This window comes from Urtica dioica, chromosome 6, assembly GCF_054948205.1.
Source record: "Urtica dioica subsp. dioica isolate 48M chromosome 6, U.dioica_male_clone48M_v1_H2, whole genome shotgun sequence".
In the NCBI taxonomy this organism is placed as follows: Eukaryota; Viridiplantae; Streptophyta; class Magnoliopsida; order Rosales; family Urticaceae; genus Urtica; species Urtica dioica.
This window is the reverse complement of record NC_142761.1, coordinates 703536-717412: the sequence shown is the minus strand read 5'-3', so window position 1 is coordinate 717412 and position 13877 is coordinate 703536. Positions and strand designations below refer to the sequence as shown.

Here is a 13877-nt window from a genome sequence, read left to right as displayed (position 1 = left end):
AGATAAACGGTTTAGACATCGTCGATGTTGAGTGAGAAACTAGGCTGGCTGCTTGGATTCTCATCAACCTGCTTTGTTACTTTCTTCTTCGTGACATATGGTGAATGTAGCATTGCTGGTTTCTTTATAACGCGTTTTGGTCTCTCATTGATGGCAAGCTTCATTGCAACTGGTTCGTCGTTCTTCTTGAGATGTAAATATGTGTAAATAAAGAAAAGGTAAAAAAAACTTAGACTGTGTGATATTTACTCAGATTTACTGCAAAATATGTCGACTACTATTATTTTCTTCTAACATCCAAACTCAGCAGTAAATATGTGTAAATAAATAGTTGATCCAAAAAACTTAGACAATCCAATATTTACTCAGATTTACTGCAAAATATGTCGACTACTATTATTTTCTTCTAACATCCAAACTCAGCAGTAAATATGTGTAAATAGATATTTGGTCCAAATAACTTAGACTATCCAATATTTACTCAGATTTACTGCTAAATATGTCGACTCCAATTTTTTCTTCTAACATCCAAACACCAAATTTTCTAAACGCATTCACAATGGTATATCGGGAAAACTAACACACTGATACATGATTTCATTTTACTGCGCATCAAGATATAGATATAACACATCAAGATTTATACATCAAACCCGTTCCAACAACATTTAAACATTCAAAAGGATTTACAATAAACATTGTAATCACTGAAGAACATGCATTATGTTTTTAAATCACAATAGTCGGTTCCCCCAAATTTCGTTGTCATGAATAGGGTTATGTGTAAATGTTAGGATTATAGACCAATAATGCACGGACTCATAATACATAGGGAGATGAATGTTCAATACCGTATATTTTCATAATCGATTCCAAAAAAGAACAATTTTTTCATAGTTTAATATGTAAATCGAGGTTGAATATTAGTAAATAAGAGTTCCAATTGCCAAAAAATCACACATGCATACCTGTTAGAGCCGGAGAGATGAGGTGGTCTGAAAAATCGTTCCAGTTCGTCGGTTGTCGCCAATGGAGTTCCTGTTCGTCGGAGAGAGGAGATGTTTTGAAAATATTTTTGAGATAGATTTTTTCTTAATGGCAGATTGAATATTGGTGGAGAGATAATCGGTAATTAATTGCAGTTATTATTCCTCGATTCTCGTTTACACGTTACCTCTTTTAATTTTTTTTTTAAAGTCAACCGTGTGCTTATGGGCGGGAAAGCCTGAGCTTTTTAGTAAATGCAGATGTGTCTTAAATAATATCTGGCTATTTACTTAGTATTTACAAAACTTTGGCTATTTAGCAATGTTAAAGGTTTGATTTGGCTATTTTGCTAAATAATTGTAAAAATAATTATGTATATTAAAATAATTATATATCGTAGCTTGTCGAAAATCATAGATCTCTCGTAACTTGACACATGTTTATGTCAGACTCATTGGTAATTCTCGACGAAATGAGAATTAGTATTGAAAAAATGGTTAATTTTTTAAGAAAAAAAATTAGTCTCGACAATCGATTTTCTATCAATTTTTAGTTTTTTAAACGACTAATTTTCTTAAATACTTAGCGAGATCATTTTCTGCGATATCTCATATACTTATCACAAAATTTTATAAAATTATACGAGATATTATAAATATCGTACTGAAAGTGTAAAAAAAAACTAGATCTTGCTTAGATATAGCTAGATATTGGCTATACTTGAAACTTTGCATATGCATTATAATGATAAAGCATGTGATAATACGTATAATTGAAGTAAATCATTAATTTATTTTCATATGAAGTTGGAAGTTGAAACGCGACTCAATTGCAGATCAATGGACATCTTGGCGATATTGATAGTTTATTTTATTTTAAATATAGCAGCTAATATATATATAATAATATGTTAACATCACCGTGCATTTTTGTTTAATTTTGTTAATATCACGTGTGTGATTTTGTCCGCTGTCCGCATCACGTGCCAAAATGATGTGTTTGGTATGAATACAATTTGAAAAACGTTGAGGAGGTTTTAGTAAACCTTAATTGATTAATGTCAATTGTCTATTACAAAATATTTTAAGTTCGTATCATTCCCACTACCAGAAAACTAAATCATGTTTCTTCCACTTAAAGTTGCAATAGCAATGAACAATAGAGTATTTGTCAAATAATGTGTAAAATTAAAAAAGTTATAGTATTATGGTGGCTAGCCACATTAAAGATAGGCCCATTAATTATATTTTAATCAGTAATTAAAATAATTGAAATGCTCAATCAATTTTAATCGACTAGTTAAATTAATCGGTCATCCCTTGATGCATCGTATGGATAAATAGAATATTCGTATGATTAATTGAAATTAATATTTGAGTATTTATCGTTTTTAGTGTTTGTGGCATAGAATTGATCATGATAAATAGAATATTTCGACTTTCAGTACTCGATTCTCAAAAATGCTTATTAGTGAGATGACTATCAAGAGGTATATTATATAGTTTTTTTTTTTTTTTTTTTTTTTTTAAATAGAAAATAGTCCATCACTCTTTTACTTGCCGTTGCCAATATGAGGCAATGAGATCCTTTGCGAAATAATCATAACGGTGCTAATTTAATTAAATTTTTTTAAAAAAAAACTAACATTCATAAAATACAAATTTTATTTATTTATTTATTAAAACATAGGTAAAAATTTCATATTTTTGTTTATGTAATTACCTTATTCCTTTAATCAATGTTTCACACAAAATGTATCCATTATCTGTCAAATAAACACATTAGATTTCTAATTGTTTCAACTATGCATAATCTCAACTAGTATTTACTTACTTCATTTATATTATCAAATTCTCATCAACTCACTCCCACCTAAAAAGAATGTTTAGCACTATGAATTTGAATCTCAAGCTAACTACTAATAAGTAAGAGGGTCTCGATGCCAACGATTCTCATTACTTCTCGCACTTTGAAGATCGATTAGCATTCATGAACACCAAAGTCAATCTTTGTCTCCCGATTTAAAACATTTCGCCACAAACATACCATTAACAACTACTAGAAGGACTCTAACGGTTCAAAGATCAATAAAACTTTTGACGATCGATGCCTCAAATCCAACATTTTCCTCCAACTTTACACTAATTGAAAAATCATTGATTCCTCCCACAACGACCTCACAAAGTATTCTATAATTTTCATGTCAACGTCTAATTTGACTCAACTGTCGTCAACTGAAGAACAACATAAAAAGAAAATCTACTGTTTGGGAAGGATTCAAGCATATATTCACTTACAACCTCGACAAACTAAACAAATATAGTCCAAAATTGCATTACTCGATATCATCACTTTAATGCAACTTCAAGATACACGAATAAACATTGCATTCCATACACTAGCGACATTATGTACAAGTGATAACAACATTGGTTACCTAAGCGTCGAGATTTAATTTTGTATAAAAATTATAGATTTTGAGTTATTGACAATATGACACACGAAGAAAGAACATAAACGATCATATTTTGATCGTATTGAATCGGTGAGAGCTCGTCAACCATCATAGTTGTAACCGTTTTAACCGGTAATGACGTGACACGGTTAACCGATCTAATCGGATGCCCAAACAAGACATTATTTAGCTAATATAGAAGGCAACTGAGGAGTGACATAGATCTATAGTTTCTTTTTTATTTTATTTTTTTGAAAAGGAAAAAAAAAATCTATTCTCCACTTCTAGCCTCTAGGCTAATCATTAAAATATTTGATAAATTAATCTTTTGTACACAACAAAGAGATACAATATTTTATAAATTCAAAAAATACCCTCCATTCAAAATAAACCCAAAAAAAAATACTCTCAAGAAATTACAAACACGCGAAACACTTGAAATCCGACGATCGTCGATTTCCACCACACACACCAGTCCGATCTCCGCCCATCTCCGGCGAGTTCATTGATTCAATCGAGGTCAGGCCTCGCCGTTGAGACCTCCATTAACGGAGACGATCAGATCTCAGAGTCTCGAGGTTTTTTTTTTGTTCATTCCGAGATCGAATAGCTGTGTTTGTTCAGTGAATCCTTGTTTTTCCCTATTTATTTTTCGGAACTATTAATTTAATTTAATTATAGTATGGAATTGCATGAATAAAAGGAAGTAGTTCAACTTCAAATTTACAAGTCAAGCCATCAACCTTCCACCTAACCATTTCCCAACCAACCAGCCACACTCAGCCAACCTTTCTCTCTCTTTTACCAAAAAAATAAATAAATTTTCTTTAAATTAAATAAAAATAAATTAATAAAATAAATACAAGCGAGTTAGATTAGAGCGAGCCGAGCCAACTATCTAGAAGCGCCACGTGACTATCTCATCACATTCCCTGTATCGTCGTATATAGTGTGTGTATATATATGTGTATATATATATGTTGAGAAGAGAACATATTCATTTTCATTTCAGTGCTTAACTTTCTCTCTCTTGTTCTTCTTCGCCTTCATTCTCTCTCTCACTCTTCTGATTTGGCCAATTGTTTGCATTCTAAGAGAGGTAACAGAAATCACATTTCGTTTTTCTTTTTCTAGGCTTAGTTGCTTTCAAGTAACGTAAAAGAGAATTTTGTGTGTGTGTGTGTGTGTTTATTTGTCGGAGCGGATCTGATTGATTGCCTTTTGATCCGTTTCGTATAATTGGTTATAGTTTATATGTTTATCACCGAATTTCCGTTTCGCCTTTTGGTATTGATTTTGGATTGAATTTCGATGTGTTCGAAGTTATGATTTGGATTAGTGCTTGATTAATCTTTGTTGTTTAGCTTAGAGAGAGCTATATTGTGAGGAGTGGAAGTGAAGTAAGAGAGGAGCTTGAGATCTTTTGGTGTTCGTGATTTGATTGATCTGCAAATCGGAGATTCTTATTCGGTTACGTATGTTTGGTTATTTAATTCCTAAGCTAAGATCTCTTTGACTGGTAGTTTGTTTTTTTGGGTTCAGTTGTGTTTGTTTGTACGGACAAGTGTGTACTTTATGACTATGTCATGCATAGATAGACGTGTAGAAGTGTGTTTGGGCATGATGTTTTTTTTTCTTTTTTGCAATGAATAACATTCAAAGTTTATATGACTATAGATCCACATTGTTTATGGCGTGTGTTTTGATTTTGGGATATAAGATCTTTATCATGCAAGAGTTTGAAACAATAAGATTTGTGTTTCTCTCTCTGATCTCGAAAGATACGCGTAGTTACGAGGAAATACTCGTTCTGGTGTAGTAGAATTATGGGATCTCAGTTCGATAGGATTCTATTCGTAGTGTTGTGAGATTTCGGCTTCTTTTTCGAACATTTCGAAACTTATTTGTAATGGTGTCTCTGTGTATGATACGACCCTGCTTCAGGGCTATCAGATATTCCTCTTCGACTGAGTATAAACTCCAAAAAAATCCTAGAAAATGTAATGAAAGAGGCCGATTTGTTCATTGCTCGATTTTCATTACTCTAACTTAGGCCTTCATATCAGCTTTTGCTTAACTATTTCTCTTTAGGAATATTCTAGACTATTATATAAGGGTAAAATGCTCAACAGTGTGTGTGTGTGTGTGTGTGTGTTCAGATTGGATTGCCTTTGATTCGGCGCGATGACGACCGGACAGCTGTTCTCGCGTACGACTCAAGCTCTGTTTTACAACTACAAGCAGCTTCCGATCCAGCGAATGCTTGATTTTGACTTCCTTTGCGGTACGAGAAGCTTAATGACGAGTATCGATTATTTGCATGAAGTTGGATTCTTTTCGGTGGAAATGTGTAATAGTGACGTTACTTGTGTTGTGAGTGCAGGGAGGGACACGCCGTCAGTCGCCGGAATCATCAGCCCCGGCTCAGAGGGATTTCAGAAGCTCTTTTTCGGCCAAGAGGAAATCGCAATCCCAGTTCATTCGACGTGAGTCGTGTGTAGATAGTTCAGATATAGGTTCAATATAATTAACTTGCTTGGTGTGTAATTCTCGGGAGCAAATTTTAGGGCTGTGAGAGAGATGATATAGTTATTCTATTGTCGTATTGTTATGAATTTGATCTGATTTGGTTGATGAAACAGTAAAGCATTTGATAAAAGTAAGAACAGAATATACAGATGAACAGTTGGTAGTATTGATAGGAATATATTGGGTTCGGGTAATGTTAGAGACCCGTGGCTCTTCTCTATTCTTTCACAAGAATATTATGAATTTGATCTGATTTGGTTGATGAAACAGTAAAGCATTTGATAAAAGTAAGAACAGAATATACAGATGAACAGTTGGTAGTATTGATAGGAATATATGGGGTTCGGGTAATGTTAGAGACCCGTGGCTCTTCTCTATTCTTTCACAAGAATATTTCCCGAAATGATTCGATGCCTTTCTCCAATAACAGAAATCAACATTGCTAAAACGCTTTTGGGTGTCCCTCCTTTTATGTCTAAAACTCAATAGTTCTGTGGATTTTTAAAGTGTTTTTGGCTAAGACACTTATATCAGAGCAAAGCACATCGTCGTTGACTTTTTTGAGTTTTGAATTTGTCTGACATTCTAATCGGCAATTCTGCAGCATTGAAGCTGCCTGCGCCTCACATCCCACCGCCGATGTCTTTATCAACTTTGCCTCGTTTCGGAGGTTGGTATATATCATATGCTAATATATTGTTTTAAAATTTGTTTATTAATTTATTTACTGGAAATATAACTTTGCCTCATTCAGTGCTGCGGCTTCTTCCATGGGTGCACTGAAGCAGCCGACAATACGAGTCGTGGCTATCATCGCTGAAGGTGTTCCCGAGGCAGACACCAAAGAATTGATTGCCTTCGCTCGGTCAAACAACAAGGTAAAGACCGAGTACTGACTCACAAACAAACCCGAATGGGAATTTCACTAATTGAACGACAATGGTTTTGCAGGTTGTTCTTGGACCCGCCACTGTTGGTGGCATTCAAGCCGGAGCCTTTAAGATCGGTGACACAGCTGGAACTATCGATAACATCATCCAGTGCAAGCTGTACAGACCCGGATCTGTTGGTTTCGTCTCCAAATCTGTACGAACACTCTTTCTTTGCGTAATTCGATCGTAGATTGGACATGTCTTGGATAGCTTATAATTTCATAAATTTGAAGTTCAGAACACAATCTTTAATTTGCCTAGCTTGAATGTTTGTTGGGGTTTAAGTACTTCTTCGATTGAAAAATGAAAAAGAAAACTAAGATCAATGGGTTTAGAGAAGACAAATGTTCTTTAGACTTTTGACGATATGACCACGTCCTTGGAAAGGTGTGTTTTTTTTTTAGGACGTGTGGGCTTTTTAGCCACTTTTCATAAGAGTAGATAGTGAAAAGCTTAGGAAATGCAATATTATTACTATGGTTGCTTATCTTTGTTGAAGAAGATACAGTGACGACGATTGTCATCTCTTATTATTGTTCATGATGTCGTTGAAGATAATGATTTTTTTGGGCATTGCAGGGTGGGATGTCTAATGAGATGTACAATACAATAGCTCGTGTGACCGATGGAATATATGAAGGTATTGCTATTGGAGGGGATGTCTTTCCCGGATCCACACTCTCCGACCATGTTTTGAGGTTCAACAATATCCCACAGGTATGTCAATTACGCCTTCGCTTATTACTCCCGAAGAGACTTCACAAAACGATTGATTCTAAACCAGATCTTTGGAAACCTGTCTCTCAGATTAAGATGATCGTTGTACTCGGAGAGCTCGGTGGGCGAGACGAGTATTCCCTGATCGAAGCATTGAAACAGGGAAAGGTGAACAAACCCGTGGTTGCTTGGGTTAGTGGAACCTGTGCACGGCTTTTCAAGTCCGAAGTGCAATTCGGTCACGCTGTGAGTCACAAACCTCTCAAACTTCACTTGTTTTGTAGGATTCGATTGCGTTAAAAGTATGCTTAATTTCTGGTAACATTATGCTAATCAGGGCGCTAAAAGTGGGGGTGAGCTTGAGTCTGCACAGGCCAAGAATCAGGCACTCATCGATGCCGGAGCCGTTGTTCCTACTTCATACGAAGGCCTTGAAGATTCGATTAAGGAAGCTTTTGAGAAGTTGGTGAGTTCAATAAGTCTATATATATAATATATGAGATATGACCCTCCTTAGCATCAAAAAAATTGTTTTAACCGATTGATTTATCCACTTAGGTTGAAGAGGGGAAGATTTCAGCGGTGAAGGAAGTCAAGCCTCCGCAGATCCCCGAAGATCTCAGCATCGCCATTAAGAGCGGGAAAGTCCGGGCTCCGACTCACATCATTTCCACCATCTCCGACGACAGAGGTACAAAGCAAACATAATAAAGTTCTCATATTTTTTGTAAATATCAACCGATTGTTCTAAATTATATTCTTCGGAACAATTTTGCAGGCGAGGAACCGTGTTATGCCGGCGTCCCTATGTCTTCCATTGTCGAACAGGGTCTCGGCGTGGGAGATGTTATCTCTCTATTGTGGTTCAAACGCAGCCTTCCTCGTTACTGTACTCAGTTCATCGAGGTAATTAATCGTCACTATAAAGCTTCGATTTTTATGCTCGATTCATCGGAGGAACTAATACATGTGTGATCGGTGGTGTTAGATTTGCGTTATGCTCTGTGCCGACCACGGTCCTTGTGTCTCAGGAGCTCATAACTCCATCGTAACTGCCAGGGCTGGAAAAGATCTCGTTTCATGTCTCGTGTCGGGTAAATAATAAGTCAACAGCTCTGTCGAAATGGTTTGTTCGTTGAATAACAGTAGAGCTAAGATAATAACGGGTCTATATTTCATATATCTGACCAGGTTTGTTGACTATCGGCCCGCGATTCGGTGGTGCCGTCGACGACGCTGCTCGCTACTTCAAAAACGCTTACGACAACGTAATCCACAATATGAACTCTTCAAACCCACCATTTTTATTTCTTTTTTTTTTAAAACTAATAAGCTTTATGCTTCTTTGTTTTGCAGAAGCTTTCACCGTACGAGTTTGTCGAGAGCATGAAAAAGAAGGGCATTCGTGTCCCGGGGATTGGACACAGGTACTACTATATATAAACATTGTCAAATGATTTGATTTAAAGATTATCTTACCGTTTAATTTTTGTAAAATTATATAAAAAAAAAGGATCAAGAGAGGGGACAATAGAGACAAAAGAGTGGAGCTTCTTCAGAAGTTTGCTCAGACCCATTTCCCGTCGACGAAGTACATGGAATACGCCGTTGAAGTCGAGACCTACACTCTGTCAAAGGCCAACAATCTGGTCCTGAACGTCGACGGCGCTATCGGATCTCTCTTCTTGGATCTCCTCGCCGGAAGCGGAATGTTCACCAAAGCCGAAATCAACGAGATCGTCGAAATCGGATACCTCAACGGCCTCTTCGTCCTCGCTCGTTCCATCGGTCTCATCGGGTGAGCTTTTTTTTTTTTTCCTTCTTTAAAGGGTCGAGATTACAACATTATTTAGAAGATTTTGTTTTCTGTGGAGATATTAGATCAGATGTCGAAGTCGGTTTCTCCTTTTCCTTTAGGATGTCGTGATTAATAATAGCTAGCTTTCGAACTGACTTGTGGTGGGTTCGCTCTTATCTTAACCAAAAAGCAATCAGTGTCATGTATTCAAGTTTTTGTTCATTTATATTAGGTGATGGTTTGTGTGAGGTATATCTATTTCCTTGTCTGACCAAGTTTTGTGGAATTATTATTAGGCACACTTTTGACCAGAAGAGATTGAAACAGCCACTATACCGTCACCCATGGGAAGATGTTCTCTACACCAAGTGAGAGAGACAGAGAGAGAGAGAGAGAGAGTCTTTGAGTTTGGTGTGCTCTTCTTCTTCTTCTTTACCAGAGCAATGCTGTTTTTGAAAGATTTTTTTTTATTTATAACTTCTTTTTTTATATTTTTTTTTTATTTTTAACGGCGCTGAGATGATTGTTGTTTACCGTTGCTAGCTTATAGTGTTGGTAGTGCTAGTGCCAATGGCAGGGCTGTCTGTAAGTTTGTAACCAAACTGCTTTTACAAGGGAACGAATTTTCTGTGTTTTTCTATCAATAATAATATTAATAATAATAAAAATATATTAGAGAGCAAACGTTATATCGTAATAAAATAGCTGAGTTTGGCTGTTTAACCGTTGGTGTTATGAATGAGAGTCGATAGCATCAAATTATGCTTTTGTGTAAAAATTGAGTTTTTTTTAACCACAATGTGATTATGATGTGTCTTCTATCTTGGCACATAAACTATAATATTGTCTTAGTTATCACAAAGATTAAGGTTATTATGTGAAGGGACAGGTGTTTGTCTCTAACAAGTAGAAGAAGACATTTCATTTCATTAATTCATTTCATGTGCCTTCTCTCTCTCTCTCTCTCTCTCTCTCTCTCTCTCTCTCTCTCTCTCTCTCTCTCTCTCCATATATGTGTGTATATACTGTATATGCATATTGATTAATCGAAGAAACAACAATTAGATTCAGATTGTCCGTAGCGGACACTAATGTGGCATATATACCTCGGCTTTACTTTCACGTGAGAATAATTTTAATGTAAATTTAGATCCAAAGCTTTTTTAACATTAAGTTTCGATTCAAGTAATAGATAATGAGGTGGCCGTGTGTTATAATTAGACAACTATGATGGGGAAAGCGCACAACAAGGAGCCACCGCAATGAATGGTGGAGTCTTTTTATAAAACCAAAAACCGTGTATTTAATAATAAACAAATTTAGTTATTATGGTTTCAAAACCCCCCTTTTTTTTCTAATTCTTTTTTTGTATTTATATATATCCAACGCAACGCCGTGCAAAGCCATACCATGTCATGCACGCATGTAATCAATACATAGATAGATAGACACATAAAAAAAAAAAAAGTAAACAAAAAGAGAGGCAATTATGGCATTGGCGTTGGCGCTAGCGTTAGCGTTGGCATCGGCGGCGTGTGTGGGGGCGGAGGACCCGTATCTGTTCTTCACGTGGAAGGTCACGTACGGAACCATATCTCCGTTGGGAGTCCCTCAACGGGGAATCCTCATCAACGGCCAGTTCCCGGGTCCCAACATCAATTCCACCACCAACAACAACATCGTCGTCAACGTCTTCAACGGCCTCGACGAGCCTTTCTTGCTGACGTGGATGGGGGTCCAGCACCGAAAGAACTCGTGGCAGGACGGCGTGGCGGGGACCAACTGCCCGATCCTCCCCGGCACGAACTACACGTACCGGTTCCAGGTCAAGGACCAAATCGGATCCTTCTTCTACTACCCTTCCACCGCGCTCCACCGCGCCTCGGGCGGCTTCGGCGGCCTGAGGGTCAACAGTCGGCTCCTCATCCCCGTCCCCTACGCCGACCCGGAAGACGACTACACCATCCTCATCGGGGACTGGTACTCCAAGGGCCACGCCGCTCTCAAGAGGCTCCTCGACAGCGGCCGCTCCCTGGGCCGCCCCGACGGCGTGCTCATCAACGGGAAGAGCGAGGGCACCTCGCTCTCCGTGAAGCCCGGGAAGACGTACAAACTGAGGGTGTGCAACGTCGGGATGAAGAACACCCTCAATTTCCGCATCCAGGGCCACCCCATGAAGCTGGTGGAGATGGAGGGCTCCCACACGGTGCAGAACACGTACGAGTCGCTCGACGTGCACGTTGGGCAATGCTTCTCTGTGCTCGTCACCGCCAGTAGGCGCTCCGCGCGCTACTCAATCGTGGCCTCCACGCGCTTCACCAAGCGCGTCCTCTCCGCCCGCGCCTACCTCCGCTACCTCGGCTCACGCGCGAATGCAAAAGACGTCCCTATCCCCGGCCCCCCCGCGGGGTGGGCCTGGTCCCTCAGCCAGTTCCGGTCCTTCCGCTGGAACCTGACGGCTAGCGCTGCGCGGCCCAACCCGCAGGTAAAGATGGACATTTTATCCGGTTAAAATTAACCATGCGGTTAATTTTGACCGATTATTTCAAGGTTAAAATTAATCAAGCGGTTAATTTTAACTGGTTATTTCATGGTCAACCAACTATTTTTATGCATGGTTAACCAAAACAATTAATTAATGAGTGATTTGACTAAATAGCCGATTTAAAGTTAAAGATTTGCAAAATAACCAAGGTTTGCCTAAAATTAGAGGAATAGCCAAAATGTGTACTAATCAGATTTCAAAAACAAAATTAATCATAGGATTAATATTTGTGAAAGTGATAAAATGCTTATAATAATTGTTAAAAAATTTAATCCTGATGTAAAAAAAGATTTGACGACGTAACTTTGTCTACTTTGCTGAAAATTTGAAACTTGAGCTATATTATTAATCAATTAGTTTCAAATAACTATTTTGTACAATTTTTCCTTAATTAATTAAAAAAAATCACGGTTTACCGGTTAAACCTTCAACCGTTTTTGAACATACCGTCTAAAAATGACTAAAAAAATTTAAGCAATTTAACCGTTTCGCCCACCTTTACCTGTAGGGTTCGTACCACTACGGGAAGATCAACATCACGCGCACCATTAGGCTAGCGAACTCGGCGTGGAGGAGCGGCGGGAAGCTGCGATACGGTGTCAACGGCGTGTCGCACGTGGACGGGGCCACGCCGGTGAAGCTGGCGGAGTACTTCGGCGTCGCGAAGAAGGTATTCCGCTACGACGAGGCGGTGATGCCGCCCCCAACGAAGGCGGCGGTGACCGCGCCGAGCGTGGTGAGGCAAGAGCACCGCAACTTCGTGGAGATCATATTCGAGAACGACGAGAAGAGCGTGCAGTCGTGGCATTTGGACGGGTACGCCTTCTTTGCGGTGGCGGTGGAGCCGGGGAAGTGGGCCCCGGGGAAGCGTGGGAACTACAATCTTCGGGACGCGGTGAGCAGGCACACGGTGCAGGTGTTCCCAAAGTCGTGGGCGGCGGTGCTGCTCAGCTTCGACAACGCCGGGATGTGGAACCTCAGGTCGGAGGTGGCCGAGAATCGCTACTTGGGTCAACAACTCTACATCAGCGTCGTTTCTCCGGCGAGGTCGCTCAGGGACGAGTACAACATCCCCGACTCCGCTCTCCTCTGCGGCCTCGTCACCCACCTCCCCAAGCCCCCTCCCTACACCATATAAGACCCCACTATTTTACATTCATCAATTTTTTTTTTTTTTTTTGTATTTTTCAACCACTATATCACTTGTAACATTTGTTGCACTATATATTCCCTTCTTATACATGGAAACATATATTATACTTTCTTGTCATGTACGCTTCTCTTACTCTCCTCGCCTTTCAAATCCAATGCAATGCAATTGGTCTTTCAAAAAACAAATAATTAGCAGATTAGTCATATTTACGTTTTTAAATTGCTATTTGTGAGAGAGAGAGAGAGTCACTTGTAACATTTGTTGCACCATTCCCTTTTTATACATGGAAACATATATTATCCGTTCTTGTCATGTACGCTTCTCTTACTCTCGCCTTTCAAATCCAATGCAATGCGATTGATCTTTCAAAAAAACAAAATAATTAGCAAATTAGCCATATTTACGTTTTTAAATTGCTATTTGTGAGCGAGAGAGAGGGAGTACTCTTTGAGTTTGGTGTGCTCTTCTTCTTCTTTACACGAGCAATTCTGTTTTTGAAAGATTTTTTTATTTTTACCTTTTTTTACTTTGATTTTTAACGGCGCTAAGATGATTGTTGTTTACCATTGCTAGCTTATGGCAGGGCAAATAGTAATGTTTGTATGTAAGTTTGTAACCAACTGCTTTTACAAGGGGATAAGTTTTCTGTCCTTTTCAACACAATAATGAAAGTAAGCATAAATTAGACGACAAGTTTATCCTCTTAAAGTTATTTTTCATTTTTATAAATAAAATAGCTGAGTTGGCTGCCTCATAAATTT

At 38.4% G+C, this 13877-nt stretch overlaps 2 protein-coding genes across 4 annotated transcripts; both read left to right on the top strand.

The window, feature by feature from the left end:
* The first annotated feature begins 3916 nt into the window (after positions 1–3916).
* Positions 3917–10102, top strand: ACLB-1 (ATP-citrate lyase B-1). Of its 3 annotated transcripts, none has more exons than XM_089616829.1 (16): positions 3917–3938; positions 5602–5726; positions 5826–5928; positions 6576–6641; positions 6726–6849; positions 6923–7057; positions 7483–7620; positions 7711–7866; positions 7958–8086; positions 8179–8311; positions 8399–8526; positions 8609–8714; positions 8812–8888; positions 8977–9047; positions 9134–9418; positions 9715–10102. In XM_089616829.1, exons 2-16 carry the CDS (start codon positions 5627–5629, stop codon positions 9788–9790), a joined length of 1827 nt encoding a protein of 608 aa, XP_089472955.1. In that variant the 5' UTR covers positions 3917–3938; positions 5602–5626; the 3' UTR covers positions 9791–10102. The 3 variants fall into 3 exon arrangements, with proteins under 3 accessions (XP_089472955.1, XP_089472954.1, XP_089472952.1); XM_089616828.1 differs by lacking the exon at positions 3917–3938 and adding an exon at positions 3998–4020; XM_089616826.1 differs by lacking the exon at positions 3917–3938 and adding an exon at positions 4410–4541.
* Positions 10103–10816: 714 nt separating this feature from the next.
* Positions 10817–13112, top strand: LOC149392673 (L-ascorbate oxidase homolog). The gene is made up of 2 exons (XM_089617342.1): positions 10817–11903; positions 12472–13112. The coding sequence occupies exons 1-2, from the start codon at positions 10908–10910 to the stop codon at positions 13099–13101; spliced, it is 1626 nt and encodes a 541-aa protein (XP_089473468.1). The 5' UTR covers positions 10817–10907; the 3' UTR covers positions 13102–13112.
* The last annotated feature ends 765 nt before the right edge of the window (positions 13113–13877 follow it).